At 41.4% G+C, this 25,775-nt stretch overlaps 1 protein-coding gene across 1 annotated transcript in view; it reads left to right on the top strand.

Annotated features, from left to right (window-relative positions):
- The first annotated feature begins 1,229 nt into the window (after window positions 1–1,229).
- LOC106570237 (potassium channel subfamily K member 9) overlaps window positions 1,230–25,775 on the top strand; it is a 40,766-nt gene continuing 16,220 nt past the window's right edge. Inside the window, exon 1 of the mRNA XM_014142335.3 lies at window positions 1,230–2,564. Within this exon, the coding sequence (XP_013997810.2) occupies window positions 1,973–2,564 (592 nt within the window). The 5' untranslated portion in view covers window positions 1,230–1,972. The remainder of the gene's footprint in view (window positions 2,565–25,775) is intronic.

Genomic DNA, 25,775 nt, shown 5'->3' with positions numbered 1-25,775 from the left:
GGGGCGAAGAGATGGACGGAACCTACACTGTTACGTGTGTGTGTGTGTGTGTAGCCAGCCAGGTAGAAAAATGGCAGAAAAAAGACGGACATCGGAGTATTTTTCAGTATACCAAAACGCAAAGTAAGAACCCTAGTAGCCTAATATCTCAAAGACTAGTTGATAAAATGTTCATAAGAAAGAAATGAAATTCTAATGGAAATGTTTCACAATGATGTCATTAGGCAGAGCAGGCAACAGATGGCACACAGACAGCAGAGCTGGGGACAGATATGCAGGGACAAACTGGCAGAGACAGGGAGTCTCAGGTAAGTTTGTTGAGTCTTTGTTTGGCAACATTATGAAAGGTTCTCCATTTTTTTGACTTGTAAAATAGGAACATAATTGGAAAATGCCATGGATACCCCCACTCTCAACTTAAACTGGTGACTGAACTAAGATTTGTTAAAGGCAATGGTATTGCTGTTGTGATTAGTTGTGTAGTTTTGGGTACCAGTAGTTAGGAGTACGGCAAACACCTTATTTCTTTGGTTCCTCAATATACATTTACCATATTACAACGTAGGCTATGTGTTACAGCATTACTTTTGGTGTCCCCCTCAGGAATTGCTCTTGAGAAAATTTCATGTAATTGTCCCCTCCAAAGTTGATATCAGATTTTCGCCCCTGTCCATGGGTCTCAATGCACTGTATGTGAATTGGTCATGTGTTTGAAAGTAATCTCGTGTTCATAATGAGTGGGAGTGGTCGCTGCAGGAGGGGTGGTGTATTAAGAGATGCCCCTCGGGAGGAAGACGGCTTTGAGTAAACATGTTCAACAATTAGAATGTCTAAAAATAGAATGTCCTAAAATAAAATAGATGGAGAATCAGATCTCAACGGTCTCTTAAATGGTCTAGCCTGCCACACTTCTGACAGGAGATTCCACACACTCAGCATCCGTAGTCTGTGATGACACGCAGTGTTCGGCTTCATCATCAAAGTGCTTCTCTCTCTCTCTAGCGTTAATTGATGGCCTCGAGTAACTTCTACGAACGAGGAAAACCCGAACCTTTTCATAATTTAACTCCAGTTGATTAGAAGCCCGCGGAGAAATCAGCTCGGGCCTGGAGAGCACTTGATGCGCGCAGCTGAGGCTATACCGGTATTTCGGGTTTGCCTGCTCCGGGTTGCTAGAGTAGCTTATACAGTGACAATGCACGTTTTGTCCTGAGGCAGAACCCCACGGCACTATTCTAAGAAGGGAACATTTGAAATGAAACCTGTAGTTAATGTAGATTTATTGATGACGAGTGGCTCTTCCAGTCACCGTTTTGGGATAGTTTTATCTTTACCATAAATCATGGCAATATGATCCGATATGAGGAAAGGAATCAGTTGTAAATAATTTCGCAATGGACAGGAATTACGCTGTGCACATTGTTAGATCTTCGTTGAGTATTGCCTGGGTTAAGATCCCCAGAGCGCGAATCAAGTGAGTGAGTAGACTTTTTTCTCTCCCGGATCCTGCGCTGTGTTCCTCTCCTCGTGTATCCCTCTGTCTTATCGAGGACTCAGCACAACACATTGTGAATCAAATGGAAATTACTTCTGGCGATGTCTTATATTTCTGAGCTGTATTTCTGGAATCCACACAGTCAATAGATTATGTACAAATGTGGGGATGGTTCGTTGTTAAAAATAGTCTGACACTTAAGATGAGGTGGCGAGATGAACAGGTTGCTGCTCACTGAAACTTACTGGGAGCAAATGCGAAATTAGCCTATGCTTCACCCGCATCCAACCTCTTTGATCGGTTAATTTCTCTATAAATCTTCCAGGAATGCATGCACAACCTGAGAATACCGCATCAAGCATTTACAGATTCACAACAAAAATAATCGAACATTATTTTGCCTTTATTTGAATTCGTTAAAAAAAACGTTGACTTTTCGATAAGAAGACAACAGAGGAATCTAGCAGCTGCTTGTTGATGGCACTACGCGCTTGGAGGACTTGGTTTGGGCAGGTTTTGCGCAGAGTGTCTAGGCTGCAGGGCTCGTGGTCCCGGCGATCGAGCAGTCTCCTGTGTCTCTCTGCGAACCCGGAGCAGGATTTGGGGACCTGTTACAGGGATCACACACATAGCAGTTTCCACTACTGCTCTTCTGTCCACCGTCACCAACACGCGCCAGTCTGTCCCTCCTCTTTCATCCGCTGCCAACGCTTTCCCGATTGCTGCGCAGCCTTCCCGGGGGATCGGAGGGGACATGAGCCCCTCACTCGCCGGTTCCTGGTGGTCATGAAGCGGCAGAACGTGCGGACCTTGTCCCTGATCATCTGCACGTTCACGTACCTGCTGGTCGGGGCCGCGGTGTTCGATGCCCTGGAGTCAGACTTCGAGATGCGGGAGAAAGAACAGCTGGAGGCAGAGGAGAAGCGTCTCCAAGGGAAATATAACATTAGCGAGGACGACTACCGCAAACTGGAGACCATTATTATGGAGGCCGAGCCCCACAGGGCCGGAGTTCAGTGGAAATTTGCGGGATCTTTTTACTTTGCCATCACAGTCATCACCACCATAGGTGAGTCTGCAGTCTACAGTCCATGGAAATTGAATTGCGTAACAGCATTACGCACCACCACTGTGTCAATATAATGTCATTCATGCGGAGATTTAAAGTGTAAACTATAGCCTAATCACAGTCATGGGCCGTGGATGTTAGGTGGTTAGTAGGCTACAATTTAAATAGTTACTATATCACTTACAACACTATATAGCACAATCAATTAAAGTCAACACAGCATTATGCAGACATGTGTTTCACTAAACTTAGTCCAGCAACAGGTAGTCTATACCCACTACCCGGTATTAACCCTTAAAACCGTGTTCATTATGCAACATAAATTGTTTTAGAAAAGTAGGTAAAATGTAGTTTTAGCTAAATAACTCCGGTATGTTAACAGGCGAAACAAGATGATGACGCAATAACAGTAAAATGCCACCTGTGTACAATGTTTCTGCACACCAACTTCATAGATCAGAAAAAAGGCGTCACTACAATCAGTAGCAACAACGTAATGCGTCTGTCTATCTAGATAAAGGGACCATTTCCATTATAGATTTCAGCAGCTCATCAGGTTCATGAGAAAAGATCAATAGCCTACACGAAAAGCAGTCCTCTAGGCTACTATGTATGTAACCATTCCCCCGAGTACCACAATGCACCATCAAAGTAGGAGTGGCCTACCACGCCACTGAGATAGGCTTGAACACATTTTTGGAAACCAAATAATGATGAAGTCTACATATATAAAAAATGTCAACTGCACGACTGTTGCTGCATCTGCATTGCTTACCCCTGTAGACAACATGTTTGAATCCATGATTTAATGGCAGATCATGCAAGTGGTAGGTTATTGATGATTGATAACACGTCAACACTATCTACAAAACGGTGGAGGTATCAGTATGTTTACATTCACACCAAACACTCGACATTAAACGGATTATGGCAGAAGGCCGAGTATTGCATTAGTCATGTAAACACCTTACTCTGCTTATCTTAATCAGTGTAAGGTCATAATCGAAGTAAGCATCCACCGATTAAAACACCGGGTTTTCTGAGCAATCTTTCGAATTATTAGGATATGTAAACACCTTCATCGACGTCCCAGCGGTCAATTTGATCTGCACATGTGCCAGTACTATTAAGTGAGTTAAGTGAGTTCGGAAAAGTATTCATCTCATAAGTAGTTTTCACATACAAACATTATATGTCTGAACTCAGAATCAAATAGTCTTTGCAAAAATAACATGGTCACTGTGGTAGAACGTTTATATTGTTTGTGATGTTCTGCAATTATCAAATGTCTCATCAGTAGCCTGCTTTCAGATGTGTTTAAACAAACTATTATATTAACCTGACTAGCCATAATAATCGCATATTGTGTGCATTGACGGGGAAGTAGGGGTGCTGAGGGTGCTGCAGCACCCCTTGAAAAAAATTAAATGAATACAAATGATTTTATTTAAAAAATAATAAAACAGTTATTTCACAAAAGTAGTGCGCTGGGCCTATACTAGTCCCCCCCCCCCCCCCCCCAACATCTTCCCGCGGTTAGGATTGTGTGCATGTAACCTTAACTGAAGTTCGTTCCATCAGCTGTTGCTGCAGCTTGAACATGAGCTGCGCTGCACGTGGTGCTGAAAGGACAGCTCCTCTAGCTCCTGTGAGCTGCGCTGCCAACAACCACATCATGAGGGATGATCTGCAGCTGGCCATACACGAGCAGGCCGAATAAAACGCCCATAATATCTCTTTCTCGGCCAAACGATCAGGTCCTTGTCCTCCAACGAATCGTATCCTGAGGTATATCCACTTTGATAGAAGAAAACATACAAAAACAGATGTACAGTATATATGCTATAGGATCTACCTGTAGAAAATACCAACGGAGTCAACAGGCGTACTATAGGCTATAGTACAACTTTAGCACATATTCAGAGTAGCCTGGTGCCTTTAATGTCGGCATTTGCATGGCCTTTATTTAGCTTAGGGCCTCAATGAACATGCTAGTTTCTTGATTGAAGTGGTATTGCCAACGTTACAGTGAAATGTCTAGCTGGATTTGATCTCCGCCATAATATGGAAATATCTTTAAGCAAACAATCGTTTTTAGGGTGAATCAGCATTTCTATAAAACAAGATAAAATCATAATGGTCTTTGTGAAGGACCATGAAAATACCGGCAGTCGATTAGAGAACATTGTTTCTACACTGAGAGTAGGCCCACAGCTTTGCACGCAATGTTTCTTTACTAAAGGCACACATTTAGTAAACTGGTAGGCCTACATGACTTCATGGCCATAAAGATACATTTATTTATGTCAGAATAGACATATTTAACCTGTCGATCAGGCCTGGGTAACATAGGGACCCGTAACAAGTTTAATAACACGAAGACATTAACCCTTTTTAGGCCTACATTACTCGAAAATTAAGAGTGAATGTTTTAATATTTGTTTTTGAAATACGTTGCTGTCTGATGAAAACCTCGCAAGTACATTTTGTAAAAACATTTATTGAAAGGAGTAACTCCCCTCAATGTACTCTGAACATTTCATGACTCTAGGACCAAGAACATATTTTCAAAATAGCATCTGAAGTTTCATAATTGTATTTTCGTTAATGGAAAAATATACATATTTTTTTCCAATTCCTGAAACGTTTCTGTTTTGGAGATAACAACCAATAGTAATTTCCCCCAAGCAACATCTGATTAAACTTTATCAAAGATCAGAGTGGGTGGGCTTTAGGCCTACATTAGGGAAAGGGCCATTTAACCCATCCCCTCTGAAGCAGAGAGGTGGGGGGGACACCTTCTACATTATGGACACCCTCAACATATTATATTATTCAACACGGCACATAACGGTGCAAAGGAAACTAATGCACTAAGCATGTCTTCAGATGTGACTAGCAACACTTAAATGACTACTGGAGAGTGAAAATGACGCAAGTACGCTTCCATTGTATTTTGTAGGTTACAGCAGCTAACAACACTAAAAGTGCATGCATTTGAATGTGCTTTTAGAGTTGTTGCTGCATGTATAATGGACTGTTCAGGTCTATTTGTTTATTTGTCCATTTGAATGTGAAACGATCCCTTTAGAGTTTGGTCATATTTCCGTTGTTTGTTTGTCAGCTTATATAATTTAGGATACATATTCAAAATCACAATTGAATTATAGCCTACAGTAGTGGATTTAATACCACTGTTTTCAGCAGTGACATATTGAGACTGCGCTTTCCCATGAGCTATTAGTGCTGTAGCCCTGAAAGAACAGCTCCTGGCATTATCACCTGGTTATCATCGTTTATGTTTGGCTGTAGATTGTCTCTGCTTGAGTTATAATGAGTTTACCTGCCCTGGCTCATATATGCTTTTCTGGTTTCAACAGATGGTGAAGGGGTTAGGTGCCTGTTATGTTTGAATAATACAAACATGTTTAAACATACATTCTCCCACGAATCAGATATTATTCCAATCTTGCTACAGCCTACACTGTATAACCATCATATCAAATTGTATTTTTCACATACATTGTAAACAACAGGTGTTGATTAACATTGAAATGCTTAATTACGGGCCCTTCCCAGCAATGCAGACAGAAAAAGAACTAGAAATAATAGAAAAATAGACATTAACACAAGGAATAAATACACAATGAGTAACCATAATTTGGCTATATTCACGGGGTACCAGTACCGAGTCCATGTGCAGGGGTGCGTGGTGATTGAGGTAGATATGTACATGTAGGTAGGGAAAGTGACTAGGCAACAGGATAGATAATAAACAGCAACAGCAGCGTATGTGATGAATCAAAGAGTTAGTGCAAAAAGGGTCCGTGCAGATATTCCAAGTACCTATTGGTTAACTATTTAACTACCTATTTAGCAGTCTATGGCTTGGGGGTAGAAGCTGTTCAGGCTCCCGTCGGTTCCAGACTTGGTGCATCGGTACCGCTTGCTGTGTGGTAGCAGAGAGTTGGGTGGCTGGAGTTGTAGAACATGTGTAGGGCCTTCGTCTGACACCGCCTGGTATAGAGGTCCTGGGTGGCAGGGAGCTCGGCCGTACGCACTACCCTCTGTAGCACCTTGCTGTCGGATGCCGAGCATTTGCCATACCATGTGTTGATGCAGCCAGTCGTGATGCTCTCAATGGTGCAGCTATATAACTTTTTTTTAATCATGTGTGGACCATGATAATTCCTTAATGATGTGGACATATGAAATATGAAACGTGACACATTTATAACCTAAACGTCAGTGTTTAAACTTAAACATTAGGCATTTAGATTTGCCAATAGGTGTTCTCATTTTAACACAGGCATTTACAATGCAAGATTAAATATGACAGTCAACTTTTTCCAGTCAACTTCCAACCAGGAGAACACCTATATCTCCTAAGTGTTCAGATTTTAAACACTAGTGTTTACTTTCTCATAGTCCTGTTTAGACTGCATTTGGTCATTATACATAGACGTGACTTTCCATGCCTTTTATTCAGATCAGTGTTAGGAATGTATGTCACCTTACCTACATTTCAGCACAACTGAACAGGACATTTAATTCAAGAAATCTTTCAATCTCATGGTGTTGTTGTTACTTGACTGTGCTGACTTCAAAGATGTGGGATGGGCCTCATCATATTTCCCAACATGCTTTTTTGCAGATTGTCACGTTCACTGTCCTCAAACTCCGTGTCATAGATCAGCCAAGGCCAGCGTGCCGGTAATTCCACATACTTTATTTAGTGAAACCGAACAAAACAAGAAACAGGTAAAACAGAAACGAACGTGACGCAACTGAGGCGCACACAAAACACTCACAGAAAGAATATAATTACCCACAAAACCCTCACAGAAAGAATATAATTACCCAGTCAATACTCACAGAAAGAATATAATTACCCACAACTGAAGGAGGGAAAAAAGGCTGCCTAAGTATGATTCCCAATCAGAGACAATGAATGACAGCTGCCTCTGATTGGAAACCATACTCGGCCAATCAAAGAAAAAAAAAACATAGACATACAACACATAGAATGCCCACGCCATGTCACACCCTGACCTATCCAAACAGAGAAAAACGTCTCTCTCAGGTCAAGGCGTGACTGCAGGCTCCGCGCCATGGATCATCACTGGAGGCTCCGGGCCATGGATTATCACTGGAGGCTTCATTCCATGGATCATCCCTACAGGCTCCGGGCCATGGATCTTCCCTACAGGCTTCTTGCCATGGATTATCACTGGAGGCTTCGGGCCATGGATTATCACTGGAGGCTTCGTGCCATGGATCATCACTACAGGCTCCGGGCCATGGATCATCACTGGAGGCTTCGTTCCATGGATCATCACTGGAGGCTTCGGACCATGGATCATCACTGGAGGCTTCTTACGCGGAGCTGGAACAGGTCTCACCGGACTGGGGTGACACACTGGAGACTGGGTGCGCAGAGCGGGCACAGGATATACTGGGCCGTGGAGGCGCACTGGAGGTCTGGAGCTCAGGGCCGGCACAACCCGTCCTGGCTGTATGCTTACTTTAGCCCGGCAAGTGCGGGGCGCGGGCACAGGACGAACTGGGCTGTGCAGGCGCACTGGCAACACAGTACATAGAACTGGCGCAGGATACACTGGGCCCTGGAGGCGCACTGGAGGTCTGGAGCTTAGGGCTGGCACAACCCGTCCTGGCTGGATGCTTACTTTAGCTCGGCAAGTGCGGGGCGCGGGCACAGGACGAACTGGGCTGTGCAGGCGCACTGGCGACACAGTGGGTAGAGCTAGCGCAGGATATCCTGGACCGAGGAGGCGTACTGGAGACCAGGAGCGCTGAGCTGACACAATCCTTCCTGGCTGGATGCCAACTCTAGCACGGCAACTGCGGGGTGCAGGCACAGAGCGCACCGGCTGGGAATGCGAACTGGCGACACCGTGTGAATCACCACATAACATGGTGCCTGACCAGTCCTACTCTCCCCCCGGTAAGCACGGGGAGTTGGCTCAGGTCTCCACCCTGACTCTGCCAATCTCCCCGTGTGCCCCCCCCCCCAATTTTTTGGGGGGGTGCCTCTCGTGCTTCCGTCAATGTTGATTCTCCCCGGGCCAGCTCGTCCTCCCAGTAAGCGCACGCTGCTTGGTCTTCTTGTGGTGGGTAATTCTGTCACGTTCACTGTCCTCAAACTCCGTGTCATAGATCAGCCAAGGCCAGCGTGCCGGTAATTCCACATACTTTATTTAGTGAAACCGAACAAAACAAGAAACAGGTAAAACAGAAACGAACGTGACGCAACTGAGGCGCACACAAAACACTCACAGAAAGAATATAATTACCCACAAAACCCTCACAGAAAGAATATAATTACCCACAAAACACTCACAGAAAGAATATAATTACCCACAAAACCCTCACAGAAAGAATATAATTACCCACAAAACACTCACAGAAAGAATATAATTACCCACAAAACACTCACAGAAAGAATATAATTACCCACAAAACCCTCAGAGAAAGAATATAATTACCCACAACTGAAGGAGGGGAAAAAGGCTGCCTAAGTATGATTCCCAATCAGAGACAACGAATGACAGCTGCCTCTGATTGGAAACCATACTCGGCCAATCAAAGTAAAAAAACAACATAGACATACAACACATAGAATACCCACCCCATGTCACACCCTGACCTAACCAAACAGAGAAAAACGTCTCTCTCAGGTCAGAGCGTGACACAGATTGATATTTAGAATAGTTTATTTTAATACTGTATCTGTTTCCTCATGCACATTGATTGATTCATTGATTGTATACTATACAAAGATAAATCACTTACATTTTTCTAAACTAATCAAATCTTTAAGGGGTTGGACATATTGTACCTGTTACTGAGATGGTTGTTCCAGTTTAGATTGTTTAGGTAGTCTAGTTTGTTAAGTCCTTCACGATAGCAGTCACTCTGAGTACAAGTTGTGGATTATAACATATTCAAATTGTTGGATATCCTCTCTCTAATCACTTCACAAACCAGCATATTGTGACTTGCAGGTCTGATGTGGCCCATGAGCCAGGATTTTAGACCGTAATGTCGAGGATAACTAGGCCATAACTAAAGGCCTCATTAAATATATAATATGTGGTAATAAAGGGTTTATTTTTAATTGAAATACATTCAATTAGACAGTCACTTGAAGAAGGCTTCAGAAATATAATTTATTGAATGCAACAATCATGTCTGTGTCACAAATAAACACAGTCATGGGTGGGTATCTCGCACATTCCACACAAAAGACATGCTGGGAAATATGTAAATACTGCTTTACACCCTGTTAAAACAACACAGTGTTAAGTGTTGTATAAACATGTGCATGTGTTTAAAAAGTGTCACAATGAATAAATATGTTCTGGTGTTTACAATCTAAACACTGTGACGCGTTTTCGTTGAAATTCTAAATGCCTTGATGCGTTTAAAAAATGTTACAGAAAAGTATTTAGTTATGTGTTCAGATTCTTAACACTTGGTTTTAGAGTGTATCTAGATAGGTAGGTATGGAAACTCTAATTATATACAATTGTTTTTACATGGTACTTACACTGTAAGAGAAACGTTCCATAAAGAAAGAGTTTATACGGATGTAAGCGACAATGTAGCAGTTTTGACTAACTATTTGTTTTTCCATCAGAATGTTCTAGCCATCTGTTATATCACGTTAAAGGTCCAGTGAAACCTGTTCAAAGACACGCAACACAGCCTGCTGTGCAGAGGTTACAGAAAGCAGCTCCACTTACTGATTCATTATAAAGTATGTCATAACCCATGAGCCTTTCAGAAAGTACAGTATGTTTTCCTACAATCCAGGAGAAGTAGAAAATATTTCTGGGGATGCATTCCACCTTGTGGAGGCGTGGAAAGTGAAGGTAACATAGCCTACAAGCACTCACATGCGCACAAGCAAGGCATGCAATCACATAGGCCTAGGTAATGATAATGATTGTGCATAGGTAACGGTTTTAGTCATTCTAAAGCATGTTAAATTTGTTTATTTTGTTTTTACTCTAACCAGCCTCGGGCCTGATTGGAACCCCTCATGGGCTGGATCCGGCCCGCGGGCCGTTTGTTTGACACCCCTGCCTTAGGTGCAGACTGAGACACCCCATAGGAAAGTAAATGATAAGAGGAGGACTGTGCCTCATGAAAACAGAGATCAACAGTATGAACACAACATCCTTTTCTTTTGTAAAACTATTTTTTTTTACCATCTGTAATGTGGTAAAGGACCACAGCCAGTACAGTGAGATTACATGTATAGCCTATACGTTTATTATTGTACTAAGTGTTTAATCAATGGATCAGCCCATGGCTATGTATGGCTGTAGAGTGTATTGATGGCTCGAGTTATAATGAGTTCACCTGACCTGGCTCATACTCAGCCCATGGCTCATGCTTTTCTGGTTTCAACAGATGGAGAAGGGGTTAGTTGCCTGTTATGTTTGAATAATACGAACATGTTAAAAATATTCTCCAATTAATAAATCTTGCTATAGCCTATCTACATGATTGTTATGGAAATGCAATTATACAGAGGTTATTACACTGTAAGAGACACGTTCCAAATTCAGATAAAGAAACAAACTATTTGTTTTTCCATCAAAACATTCAGCAGTTGTCACGTCCTGACCCTAGTAAGATGTCATTTTCTATAGTAGAGTAGGTCAGGGCGTGACAGGGGGTGTTTTGTGTTTTTAATTTGTTTTGTATTTCTATGTTTAAGTTCTAGTTTTTCTATTTCTATGTTGTTGTTTTTTGGGTTGATCTCCAATTGGAGGCAGCTGGTCCTCGTTACCTCTGATTGGAGATCATATTTAAGTAGGGGTTTTTCTTCCTGGGTTTTGTGGGTGATTATCTTTTGAGTAGTGTTTGTTTCTCTCTGCGTCACGGTTTGTTGTTTTTGTAAATTCAGTTATTTATGTATTGCAAAAGTTTCACGGATTTAATAAAATGTGGAACTACAACCACGCTGCACTATAGTCCGATCCTTTGGACAGCCGTGACAGCAGTAGGATGAGTCACTTGACTTGACACTAACGGCTTGCCATGTGAGGGGTTAAAAAACAACCTAAACACAAATGGTGAATGTTATGTACACAAGGCTGATAATGTTGGCTGTAGGTGTTAGTGCCGGCTGGATAGACATCAGAAGGGCAGAATGAACCTTGGGAACCTCTCAGTGTGTGTGTGTGTGTGTGCACAGACTTTTCTTTGTTTAGTTGGCTCAAACTTAGCCCAAACTTAGTTGGCCCAAACTTAGCTCCAACATGAGAAAAGGTAGGTCAACTTAAATTATGTGTTTGCTCAATTTGTCTCATATGTTTATTCAAATAGAAATGATTATTTTGGCATTTTACTAGCAACAAAAATGCTGTGGAACTAGTTACACACAGACGTTCTCACCTGGGATTTGAACTCACAATATCTTGAGTGTAGTATTCCATTCTTCCTGCCACACCACCATGTCTGTGTCAATGCCTGATTTCATTGGTATTGTGCTTTGCACTTCAAAGTAAATCTCAATAAAAACTATTTTATGTTTAATAGTGATTAAGGAGTAACATTAAACAAAGTAATATGACCCAGCAACATTAGACAGCTATACAGAAAACCTACAATTGCTGAAATAAGTCAATCAAATCATTGATGAGAGAATAGTCACATTAAGTTTTAACACATTGACAGGTTAACTGATACAGACACGGTGGTGTAGCAGGAAGGTCGGGATGCCATAAACCGAGAGGTTTTGAGTTCAAATCCCAGGGGAAAACATGTTGAATACTAATTATTGTATAAATTAACACGCACAATGTAAAATATGTACGTTGAAAACACTGTATGTTAAAAGCACTGTGTGTAACTAGTTACACAGCCCTTTTTAGGTAACATGTCAACATGTTTTGGGGTTGAATTAACATATGAGACAAATTGAGCAAACACATTTTAAGTTGACAGAATTTTTGCCCACATTTTCTTAGGTGGAGCTAAGTTTGGGCCAAACGATTTTATTTGATTTATGTAACACTTTGAAAAGTTTAGTAAAAAAGGCCAGTCACTTAACAATAATTAGTTGAAACAACTCGATTTATGTTTTTTTTTGTACAGTGTGTGTGTGTGCATGCACAACATAGGTGAACAAAGAAAGTTGATACCCACAACTCTGGATACAGAACTGTCATATTGTCAAATTGATTTTGAGAAGTCATTCGAGAGAGAACAACAAAGGCTTTACTGTAGGAATCTGGCTCTGGATATTGTGTGTAAAAAAAACAAATCAGAAACTGTAGAATTATTCCCTGAACTTGACTGCTTTAACTACAGTTGATATTCAAACAAAGTCATCATCATCATCATCATCATCATCATCACTATGGTCACCAACACTGCTAACTGCTAGTAATCTATAAATAGCTTGTGATCGTCCTGATTTAGAAGCTGAGGTGAGATAAGCGCATATGAGAACAGCTGTAGCCGTGTTAGAACCCTGGTTGTTGCCGTGGAGACGCTGCGTGCTGTGTCGTCGTGGTGATTCTGCTCTGTTTGCAGGTCTAAGTCACGTTTCCACTGTGTCCACATTGGCTTGGGGGTTGATTCCACTAATTTCTCTGACTAATTGCTCGGAAAGTGAAGACGTTTCTTGTCTCTGTACATCAGTGTGTGAAGAAAGACTGCATAGGCAAAGGGTGCTTTTTTAATGGATGTGGTTCCGATGGTGAACCACACTCGTATGACTGGTTTACCAGAGACCTAAGGCCTTGCATTAGCTGCACAGAATAAGCTTTAGTTTTACAGGCTAACACAGTCCTGTGGTGGGCAGAAAGTAGAACCAGACGTGAAAAACCCCATGTCTTGCAGAACTGGGGTCTGACTTGCTGAGTCTGTCATGTACAGTCCAGGGAATACAGTACAGTGATGGAATAAGCACAGGTTGCTAAAGAGGCTGTGATGTAACATGTTATTACAGGCTTCGTCCCAAATGACACCCTATTCTCTAGTTACTGCGCTACATCCACCAGGGCCCGTATGTATCCTGGGGTGGGAAACAGTTCTAGAGCTTTTCTCTGTAGTGATTTCGGTCCTACGATTAAATCATGCCTTTGAATTGTTAATGGGGTACACTGCTGAAACGTGACATGGACACAGAGCATTAGTCACAAAGCACTCTCTTCAAAAGGCACAAAATGTATTAGTCTAACAGGCCTTTTATATTTATTTCCCTCTAATTCAGAGCAAGAAACATGGCACTGCTCAATCAAAATTGAAAAAGCTGTTGATGTCTTACTGGATTACAGCTAAATGTGAAAACGGTGTGTATAGATTGACATCATGCAAGGCAACAATATCTTTAAAGCTCTGGTGACGCTGTGTGAGATGAAAAGCTCCCATTGCCTTGTGTGTGTGTGTGTGTGTGTGTGTGTGTGTGTGTGTGTGTGTGTGTGTGTGTGTGTGTGTGTGTGTGTGTGTGTGTGTGTGTGTGTGTGTGCACCTGAGTGTAGGACAGGTGCACTGACATTCTTATTGCTCTCAGAACAATAGCTTTCATGGGAGCCAGGAATAAGCTCTTTGAAGCGCTGTGTTGCTGTTGTGTGTCACGACTAGTTAGATCCTCCAATACAAACACTGCCCACGTCTTTCTACCATAACAACAACTCCTGGACCTATTCAAGTCTGACCACCATGTTCTGTGTACAGTCGCTGCAATAGACAGGGGTTAAGCACTGTCAACACTATCAGCACAGTCTGATTCACTGTCAATTAACTACACTCTTAGAAAAAAGGGTTCCATAAGGGTGCTTTTGCTGTTCCCATAGGAGAACCCTTTTTGGTTCCAGGTAGAATGGTTTTTGGTTCCAAGTAGAACATGGAACCCAAAAGGGTTCTACCTGGAACTGAAAGGGTTCTACCGGCAAACAAAAGGGGTTCGACCTGGAACCGAAAGTGGTTCACCTATGTGGACAGCTAAAGCACCCTTTTTCTATTAGTGTAGTTGAATGACAGTGACTCAGACTGTTGATTTTCTTTAAAGGGTTCTCTTCTGGGGACAGATGAAGAACCCTTTAAGGTTCTAGATAGCACCTTTGTTTCTAAGAGCTATGTGGAGTTGACCTCAGCATAGCTGCGGGAAGTAGGGGTGCTGCAGCATCCCCTTGAAAATATGTTTTTCTTCGCAAAAGTAGTGCACTGGGCCTTTACTAGTCCTGTATTAGCGGCCCAATATAGCCGTCTGTAGCACAGGGAAAATATAAATCATTACGTGTTTACCTTGGCCATATCTCTCTAGACCCTATGCTGCTAATTTGTGCAGGAGAGAGGTGATGTGCCATATGTATGACTGATGGAGCTACACAGCACCAGCTGATTCTCTGGCTACGTCTGAAATGGCACCCTATTCTCTACATTGCATTGTGTAATACACCCTATTCCCTACATTGTATTGTGTAATACACCCTATTCCCTACATTGTATTGTGTAATACACCCTATTCCCTACATTGTATTGTGTAATACACCCTATTCCCTATCGGCCCTGGTTTAAGGTAGTGCACAATATAGGGAACGGGGTGCCATTTCGGCCTCTATGTCTCATCTGTCTGCCAGCGTGATGATAGCATCTAGTGTGGAGAATGATGACAGTGGACACACTTTTCTGTCTGATGCCAGCGGGATTGACAGCTCTCGGTAGCCAAAGGCACTTCACAGCTGGACTCTGTCCCTCCTTCCCTACTTAGCTGTCATTTCCTACAGCCACATCAGCCGGACCATAACGTTGACAGTGATTGTTTGGGATGTGTGTGTGTGTACTTTGTGTGTACGGTGTGTGTGTTTGTGTTTTATATGGAAGGGTGTGTGTGCCTCAGGGGCTGTCATCTCCAACCACTGTTGACAAAGATCGTTTGGTGAAGAGTTCTGTCAATGGGGTAGTGTGGTCTTGACAGTGATTGTTGTTTGGTGCTGTGTGTGTGTGTGTGTGTGTGTGTGTGTGTGTGTGTGTGTGTGTGTGTGTGTGTGTGTGTGTGTGTGTGTGTGTGTGTGTGTAGGTGTGTTTGTGTGTGGTTCTGCAGATGAGGTTGTGGCAGCACATTTTTGGTGGGGTGAGGTGTGTGTTTGTATGTGGTCTTGACAGCAATTGTTTGGAGATTGTGTTTAGACGATATTGGTTACTTTGAGGACTAGAAAGTTCCCAGAGACTCCTGGGCTGGTATCCACAAAGCATCTCAGAAAAGGTCCCAGGAATCCTGTTAAAACCTGAGTGTACAAAACAATAAGGACACCTGTTCTTTCCATGACATAGACGGACCAGGTGAATCCAGGTGAAAGCTATGATCCCTTATTGATGTCACTTGTTAAATCCACTTCAATCAGTGTAGATGAAGGGTAGAAGACAGGTTAAATAATGATTTTTAAGCCTTGAGACAATTGAGACATAGATTGTGTATGTGTGACATTCAGAGGGTGAATGGGCAAGACAAAATATTGAAGTGCCTTTGAACGGGGTATGGTAGTAGGTGCCAGGCACACCGGTTTGTGTCAAGAACTGCAACGCTGCTGGTTTTTACATGCTCAACAGTTTCCTGAGTGTATCAAGAATGGTCCACCACCCAAAGGACATCCAGCCAACTTGACACAACTGTGGGAAGCATTGGAGTCAACATGGGTCAGCATGACTGTGGAACACTTCGACACCTTGTAGAGTCGATGCCTCAGTGAACTTAGGCTGTTTTGAGGGAAAAAAGGGGTGCAACTCACATGTTTGAAAAGGCATTTCTGCCAAAAAACACATTTAGCAAAAAAAATTTTTTGTTTACGTTCAAACGGCTCTCCTGTGAAGTCATGACTTGCGACATACCCATACGGGTCACAAGTAGAGTCCATTCCCCGACTAATTGAGTCTGTTTTGAGGGTAAAAGGGGGTGCAACTCAATATTAGGAAGGTGTTCTTAATGTTTTGTACACTAAGTATATCAACACATTCAGAGTTTAACAACTCTAAATCGCTCTGACACCGTTGGCATCAAATCACTCGCTGATAATGTTGCATAAAATGTTTGAAAGGTCTGCCATTTTATCGAACACAATCAACGTTATCATAGTCACTAGATGTCTTTACTTTAGGATTTTTTTAAGGTGTTATTGCACTCCAAAGGGATAAATGAAATAAAAGATGTAGGTTAATTAATTAAATAATCAAAAAATATGTGATTATTTATTAGCCTATGTGGTTATAAGCATGTAGGCATATCATGTGGAATAGGGCTCATGTGAAATCCTTTTCAGATGAGGTCTAGATTATATATGGATTGATCATATAGAACTTTCTAAAACGTTCTTTCAACAACTCCAAAGCAATTGCATGTAGCGCATGAACCACTGACTACATTCTCTATTATCAAGATACCTGTTGGTAACTCAGCTCATGAGGTGTCCTAAATATCTGTCGACTAGGTGGGACTCTTATGACTAAAGAGGCTTCATGCATTGCTTTTATTTTTACCCGTAAGAGTAGGAGTAAAATGTCTCTATTCTCAGCACTTAACACCAATTTTGTAGTCTGAGATGCTTTGTGGATATGTCCCCTGGTCTTAAGAGCCTTCAGTGTAATGTTCACATGGTGAGGATACTCTTGAAACTCACAGTGGGCTGCACAGCGTGTTGCGTGTTTCACCAAACTCATTTTTCATGTTCTATTCATTTAAGTATCACCCCCATTTTCAAAGAGCAGCTTGCATCGAATATCTATTACCAAAGGAAGGCTTCTCCTGTGTTTCCCTTTGTGCTGAGTTTACAGCAGATATAGTTCTCTTCATCACTGTCTGCGAAATAGAGGTTGTGAAGAAAGTGTAGCAAAATGGCTACTGCCTGTGCAGACATTTTCTTCTGAAAACAGGAAGTATCTAGAGTACCTGTGTGGGGAATTTCTTGTACTTTCCGTATGCACTAGTGTTGGGCTAGGTAATGGCATGACTTTTTGGTGAGGGGTTAGCTTTTAGTCTTTGTTCTGAGAAGGTAGAGGATTGCAGGATTCCTCTCCATCCAATCACCCCCTGCTGTTGCTGGTTTCTCTCGGGTTAAAGACAGTGATTAAACACTTGAACTCTGCAAGTGTTGGGGAAAACAAGTGTACCTTTTGGCTTGTGTTAGGTGTTATCTCCTGACACGTAAACCAACACTTTAAATAGAAATACTACATCCAAATGAAAGCGTCTAGACCAGTACTGAGATGTATGAACTACAAGTAGGAACTACATTGAAATAAAATATTGAATGAATTAATCTTATTCCCTAACAACCCTAGCCTTGAAACCGTCACATTAAAATGACACATCAAATGCCATTAAATACATAGACTTGTTCTTATCCAACCATACTTATAAAAAATACTTAAAAATAAGCAGGAATCTTTCAAAACTGTTGCGTAACTGGTGTTAAAGGGGTACTGATATTAATAATGCATACAAAATAAGTAGTCATGTTTAATATATTGATTTATGCACTTTAAATATTGCATTATGCCTTAAAACATATGTAACATTTGATATACAGTGCCTTGCAAAAGTATTCACACCCCTTGGATTTCTTCACATTGTATTGTGTTACAAAGTGGGATTAAAATTAATTTAATAGCCATTTTTGTCAACAATCTACACAGAATACTCTGTAATGTCAAAGTGGAAGAAAGATTCATTTAAAAAAAAAGAAGATTAATCACATTTTTTAAAATTACTAAAATAAAGTAATTGTATAAGTATTCAGCTCCCTGAGTCAATACATGTTAGAAACACTGATTACAGCTTTGAGTCTTAGGTAAGTCAATAAGAGCTTTGCACACGTGGATTGTGCAATATTTCCCATTATTATTTTAAAGCTCTTGCCATAGATTTTCAAGTAGATTTAAGTCAACTGTAACTTGGCCACTCAGGAACATTCACTGTCTTCTTGGTAAGCAACTCCAGGGTAGAATTGGCCTTGTGTTGTAGGTTATTGTCCTGCTTAAAGGTGAATTCCTCTCCCAGTCTCTGGTGTAAAATAGACTGAAGCAGGTTTTCCTCTAGGATTTTCCCTGTGCTTAGTTCCATCCCATTAATTTGTATCCTGAAAAACTCAGAAGTCAAGCATACCCATAACATGATGCAGCCACCACCATGCTTGAAAATAAGGAGGCAATTACTCAGTGATGTGTTGTGTTGGATTCTCCCCAAACATAAGGTTTTGCATTTAGGCAAAAAAGTCTATTCCTTTGCTGTTTTTTTGTTGTTGTTGTTGCATTATTACTTTAGTGTCTTGTTGCATACAAGAAGCATGTTTTGGAATATTTGTATTCTGTATATTTGTGGACTTCTTTTCACTCTGTCGTTTAGGTCATTATTGTGGAGTCAATGCAATGTTGTTGATCCAGCCTCTGTTGGATCTATAAAACTAGGGCTGGAGAACCTAATGGACGTAATGACTCTCATCTGACATTAATGACGCATATGAAGAATTACAGCAGACCAGAAATATGCATTTTTCTTTAGATTCGAGAGTTTTATAGTCACATGTACAGGGTTGCAGATGTAATTTCAGGGTACAGTGAAATGATTGCGCTCTGAACTCCAACAATGCAGGACAAAGTGAAATAAAACAATACTAACAATAAAAATGTATAATAATAAAAATACTAATATATAATAATAATATATACATATTAACAAATGTGCAATGATAAATGTCCATTTGAATCAGCAAAAGTACTTCTAGTGATCTGAAGTGTGTTTTGAAGAACAGCTGTAAAAAAAAATCCATATTTGTCGATTGAACTATTTTGTAGCCTAAACAATATATTTATTTTAGAAAATAGAAATATAATGAATAATAAGCTGTAAAAGAGCCCAATCACCCCTATCACACCACAGTATGCAGAATGACAAGGTGTTTCGGGGCTTGTTGCAACAAAGTCACTGGTTGGATTGGATATTCATTATCATCATCGTTACTAACCAAACATGTTCCCACAGAACCTTCTCTGAACTGGAATATTACAGATCTTTACATAGCAGTCTGATCCGGGGGTTGCGGTAGCCTGGCCCGTGGGTGTGGCTGCATTAAGAGCTGTGACATTTAGCCCATTAAGTCCAGTCCTGCGCCTCCAGTCCTCCCCTGCTCTGTGCCCCCGACCCACCTCAGCATTGCTCCTTTTCTGGTTCCGAGTAGGCTATTGATCCATGAAGTTAATTCCCCAGGTCCACTCTGACCACCCCACCTCATCGGGTGAGCCAGCAGCAGACCACAACAATGCCTAACAGCTAGGTCTCAGCTCACCACCTGCTTCTCAAGCGTTCCTCTCCTAAAATGTGTATGTGGTGTGTCATGTCCATGTTGTTTACTCAACATGTGTTGATGTTGTCACTACGTTTGCTCTGTGTTGCCTCCTATATGGTTTATCTATGTGATGGGAGGACTCATTTAGTTATGCTATCCTATCCATGCCTATCTCTGGGGCGGCAGGTAGCCTAGTTAGGTGTGTTGTTCTAGTAACCAAATGTTTGCCGTTTCAAATCCCTGAGCCGACTAGTGAAAAATCTGTCAATGTGCCCTTGAGCAAGGCACTTAACCATAATTGCTCCTGGGTTGCCTTCAATAATGGCTGATTCCTGGCTCTGACCCCACTATCCAAGGGTGTCTCAGGGGAGTGAGATATGTAAAAAAAAAGAAAAATGTCCAATTAACATGTGTGAAATAGGACGAATGTAAGCACTCACCTACTGACCTGTTCATTAAGAGGCAGTAGTTTGGTACAGCAGTTTGCCTTGTAAAAGCAGACTGGCCTACCACAACCACAGTAGATGTTCTCCCCAGAGACATGGTGGTGGGAACAGTGAAATCAGCTCTACCAGTCGCCACAGAAAGAACTGCTCTGGAGGTTTAGAGCATGCTGTGCTCTACAAGTGGTGTCTGTGATTCTAAACGGTGTGTCACTAGAGGCTGGAAAACAATAGAGCCACAGTAGTAGAAGAGAGCACACACACACGGAAGGGCTGCAGTACAGTGGATCTTCATGGCTTGCATAGTCTAATAAACCCCAGAGTTGATCAACACTGTGCTCACAGCTCCCCCTGCAGTTCACAGCAGGGAATGGCATCGCTTGTGTGTGTGTGTGTGTGTGTGTGTGTGTGTGTGTGTGTGTGTGTGTGTGTGTGTGTGTGTGTGTGTGTGTGTGTGTGTGTCACTGTGCAAAAAGCTGATCTATAAATAGCCCTATGTGAGCAGTGATACTCACAACATCCAGAAGTGTGAGGTAACGGGCAGTAGCGTAGAATTAGACCATGTGTGTGCAGCGTGAGCACAAATATCTACTATACAGCTTCTGTATGTGAAAGATGTTCCCTGTTATACATTCCAGCTTCTGGGAAAAGAATGACGTATTATTTACAATTAAGTTGAACCAAATTCACAGCTTCTCTCTCAGGCTGATACAGACAGAATTATCCATGCTTTTATTGCAAGCAGGCTTGACTACTGTAATGCTCTCCTGTCTTGTCTACCCCAGAAAGCCAACTGCAAAACATACAGAATGCTGCAGCACGGGTACTGACCAAGACCAGACACATTACACCGGTTTTAAAGTCTCTGCACTGGCTGCCTGTGAGTTTTAGAATACATTTTAAGATTCTTCTGTTGGTTTTTAAATCAGTCCACAATTATGCACCCCGATACATGTCAGACATGCTTTTAAGTTATGTACCCAGTAGGTTCCTCAGGACCTCTGGCACTGGCCTTTTAACTATCCCAAAGCCTAGGACCAAGAGGTATGGAGAGACAGCCTTTAGTTATTATGCCACCAGCTTCTGGAATTGCTGGGAAGAGAACCTGAGGGAGGGCCGAAACTGTGGACATATTTATAAGAGATCTTAAAAAACACATTTTTAGCTCAGCTTTTCATTGGGGTGCTTTTTAATCTTTCAATTTGTATAGTTACTATTTTGTTTTTTGTCCTCTGATGTTAAGTGTGTAGTAAATATTCCAGTTTTTGTATTTACATTGTATTTATGTTTTTTCCTGTGAAGCGAATTACGTTGAAATGTGCTATATAAATAAAGCTTGATTTGATATTCTGGCATAAGTTCAGCATGTGAATGTTTATGTATTGTGATTATCATGCAGTTAGGAGAAATAGAGAGAAAGAGAGCTGTACTACGACCCTTTCCACTGCAGTTCCCTCCCTTCTGTGCAGCATCTGTTCTGGGGCTGTCTGGTTTGTGGAGCTCCCTCCCAGCTGAACAGCCCTCCAGCTGGAGAAGACAGGGGTAAGTCAGGGGCCAGGCAGAGACTAATGATCCGGGCCCCAAGAGTCAAGAGGGGGCCACAGACCACTAGCAAAAAGCTGGTTTTCCACGACAGTTGGGTAAGGAGGGCCTGTTGTGTAAAGTGTGGAGATTTATCATACCAATACCTTTATAACACTACAACCTGTCAGCATCAGACTAGTTACCAAGAGAAGATTTATCATACCAATACCTTTATAACACTATAACCTGTCAGCATCAGACTAGTTACCAAGAGAAGATTTATCATACCTATACCTTTATAACACTATAACCTGTCAGCATCAGACTAGTTACCAAGAGAAGATTTATCATACCAATACCTTTATAACACTATAACCTGTCAGCATCAGACTAGTTACCAAGAGAAGATTTATCATACCTATACCTTTATAACACTACAACCTGTCAGCATCAGACTAGTTACCAAGAGAAGATTTATCATACCAATACCTTTATAACACTACAACCTGTCAGCATCAGACTAGTTACCAAGAGAAGATTTATCATACCAATACCTTTATAACACTATAACCTGTCAGCATCAGACTAGTTACCAAGAGAAGATTTATCATACCAATACCTTTATAACACTATAACCTGTCAGCATCAGACTAGTTACCAAGAGAAGATTTATCATACCAATACCTTTATAACACTATAACCTGTCAGCATCAGACTAGTTACCAAGAGAAGATTTATCATACCAATACCTTTATAACACTATAACCTGTCAGCATCAGACTAGTTACCAAGAGAAGATTTATCATACCAATACCTTTATAACACTATAACCTGTCAGCATCAGACTAGTTACCAAGAGAAGATTATCATACCAATACCTTTATAACACTATAACCTGTCAGCATCAGACTAGTTACCAAGAGAAGATTTATCATACCAATACCTTTATAACACTATAACCTGTCAGCATCAGACTAGTTACCAAGAGAAGATTTATCATACCAATACCTTTATAACACTATAACCTGTCAGCATCAGACTAGTTACCAAGAGAAGATTTATCATACCAATACCTTTATAACACTATAACCTGTCAGCATCAGACTAGTTACCAAGAGAAGATTTATCATACCAATACCTTTATAACACTATAACCTGTCAGCATCAGACTAGTTACCAAGAGAAGATTTATCATACCAATACCTTTATAACACTATAACCTGTCAGCATCAGACTAGTTACCAAGAGAAGATTTATCATACCAATACCTTTATAACACTATAACCTGTCAGCATCAGACTAGTTACCAAGAGAAGATTTATCATACCAATACCTTTATAACACTATAACCTGTCAGCATCAGACTAGTTACCAAGAGAAGATTTATCATACCAATACCTTTATAACACTATAACCTGTCAGCATCAGACTAGTTACCAAGAGAAGATTTATCATACCAATACCTTTATAACACTATAACCTGTCAGCATCAGACTAGTTACCAAGAGAAGATTTATCATACCAATACCTTTATAACACTATAACCTGTCAGCATCAGACTAGTTACCAAGAGAAGAAAAGAAGGTACACAACCTGTATGTTATGTCAGGTCATTGTATGATGAAAGGTTAACTACTGACTAAGGCCACATGCTGTATTTCCTCATTACGAGTGGAAGGGGGGGTGAGGGGCATGGGGGGGGGGGGCAGAGAGGACTGTGTGTAAATCAGTGGAGGCTGCTGAGGTGAGGACGGCTCATAATAATGGCTGGAACGGAGCTAATGGAATGTCATCAAACACATCAAAACCATGAGTTTGATGTTTGGATACCATTCCACTGATTCCGCGCCAGCCATTACCAAAAGCCCGTTCTCCGCAATTAAGGTGCCATCAACCTCCTGTTGCTTAGCAGCACTTAACAACCTTAGTGAGGTGCTGGGTACTGAGCATCAATAGACCTGTAGACCTTCCTCAGTGACAACTGGGACTGGGAGGCAGGTACAGAGATAGAGAGGGGGAGAGAGAAAAGAGAGCGCACACACACACACACACACACACACACACACACACACACACACACACACACACACACACACACACACACACACACACACACACACACACACACACACACACACACACACACACACACACACACACAGGGAGAGCTCTGATAAGTTGGTAATATTCCACAGAGCAGAGCTCTACTCATTTCCCTTGTCTCTGGCTCCATGTCTGTTAATCACAGCTGAAGATGGCACAGTAGGAGACATGGTGGCTCTATATGCAACCAATCAGCTGAGCAGCAGAGTAGAGGCACTAGGGAGTCAGAGGAGGGCACTATGTCACAGACTGGGCCACTACGTCATCTACAGTACTAACTCAGTGGAGGCTGGAAGGGATGAGGAAGTACACAATAATTCACAGTGTTCCAGTCTGGCCTGACACGTTTCTAGGAAAGGTGGTTTACAACCCTGGAGGAGGTACCACCCTGGCTTCTGACATCACTGTGTTAAATGACAGCACCAGTGAGTGTGTGCTTGTGAGTGAGTGAGTGAGTGAGTGAGTGAGTGAGTGAGTGAAGGAGAGAATGAGTGAGAGAATGAGTGAGAGAATGAGTGAGAGAATGAGTGAGAGAGTGAGAGAGTGAGAGAGTGAATGAGAATGTGATAGACAGAGGAAGAGAGAGAGAGTATTCTCACTCAAATGCTTCTCATCAGATTCTGAAATCCAATATCGAATTCGCCTCAGAAAAATACTGAAATCTATAATGTTATTTTGGCTTTTGTTTTTTACTGTGACTATAGCACAAATTACTGACCTTTATATGATTGACATCCACATCAATATTCAACCTCTATAAAATCAATACTCAACCACACTGGTTAAATAGCATCCATACTCAACCACACTGGTTAAATAGCACCAATACTCAACCACACTGGTTAAATAGCATCCATACTCAACCACACTGGTTAAATAGCATCCATACTCAACCACACTGGTTAAATAGCATCAATACTCAACCACACTGGTTAAATAGCATCAATACTCAACCACACTGGTTAAATAGCATCCATACTCAACCACACTGGTTAAATAGCATCAATACTCAACCACACTGGTTAAATAGCATCCATACTCAACCACACTGGTTAAATAGCATCCATACTCAACCACACTGGTTAAATAGCATCCATACTCAACCACACTGGTTAAATAGCACCAATACTCAACCACACTGGTTAAATAGCATCCATACTCAACCACACTGGTTAAATAGCTTCAATACTCAACCACACTGGTTAAATAGCACCCATACTCAACCACACTGGTTAAATAGCATCAATACTCAACCACACTGGTTAAATAGCACCCATACTCAACCACACTGGTTAAATAGCACCCATACTCAACCACACTGGTTAAATAGCATCCATACTCAACCACACTGGTTAAATAGCATCAATACTCATCCACACTGGTTAAATAGCATCAATACTCAACCACACTGGTTAAATAGCATCCATACTTAACCACACTGGTTAAATAGCATCCATACTTAACCACACTGGTTAAATAGCATCCATACTTAACCCCACTGGTTAAATAGCATCCATACTCAACCACACTGGTTAAATAGCATCCATACTCAACCACACTGGTTAAATAGCATCAATACTCAACCACACTGGTTAAATAGCTTCAATACTCAACCACACTGGTTAAATAGCATCAATACTCAACCACACTGGTTAAATAGCATCCATACTCAACCACACTGGTTAAATAGCATCAATACTCAACCACACTGGTTAAATAGCACCAATATTCAACCACACTGGTTAAATAGCATCCATACTCAACCACACTGGTTAAATAGCATCAATACTCAACCACACTGGTTAAATAGCATCAATACT

The sequence above is a fragment of the Salmo salar genome, chromosome 14 (genome assembly GCF_965601325.2).
Source record: "Salmo salar chromosome 14, fSalSal1, whole genome shotgun sequence".
NCBI lineage: Eukaryota > Metazoa > Chordata > Actinopteri > Salmoniformes > Salmonidae > Salmo > Salmo salar.
The sequence above is the reverse complement of the archived record's forward strand: the minus strand, read 5'-3'. Positions and strand labels throughout refer to the sequence as shown.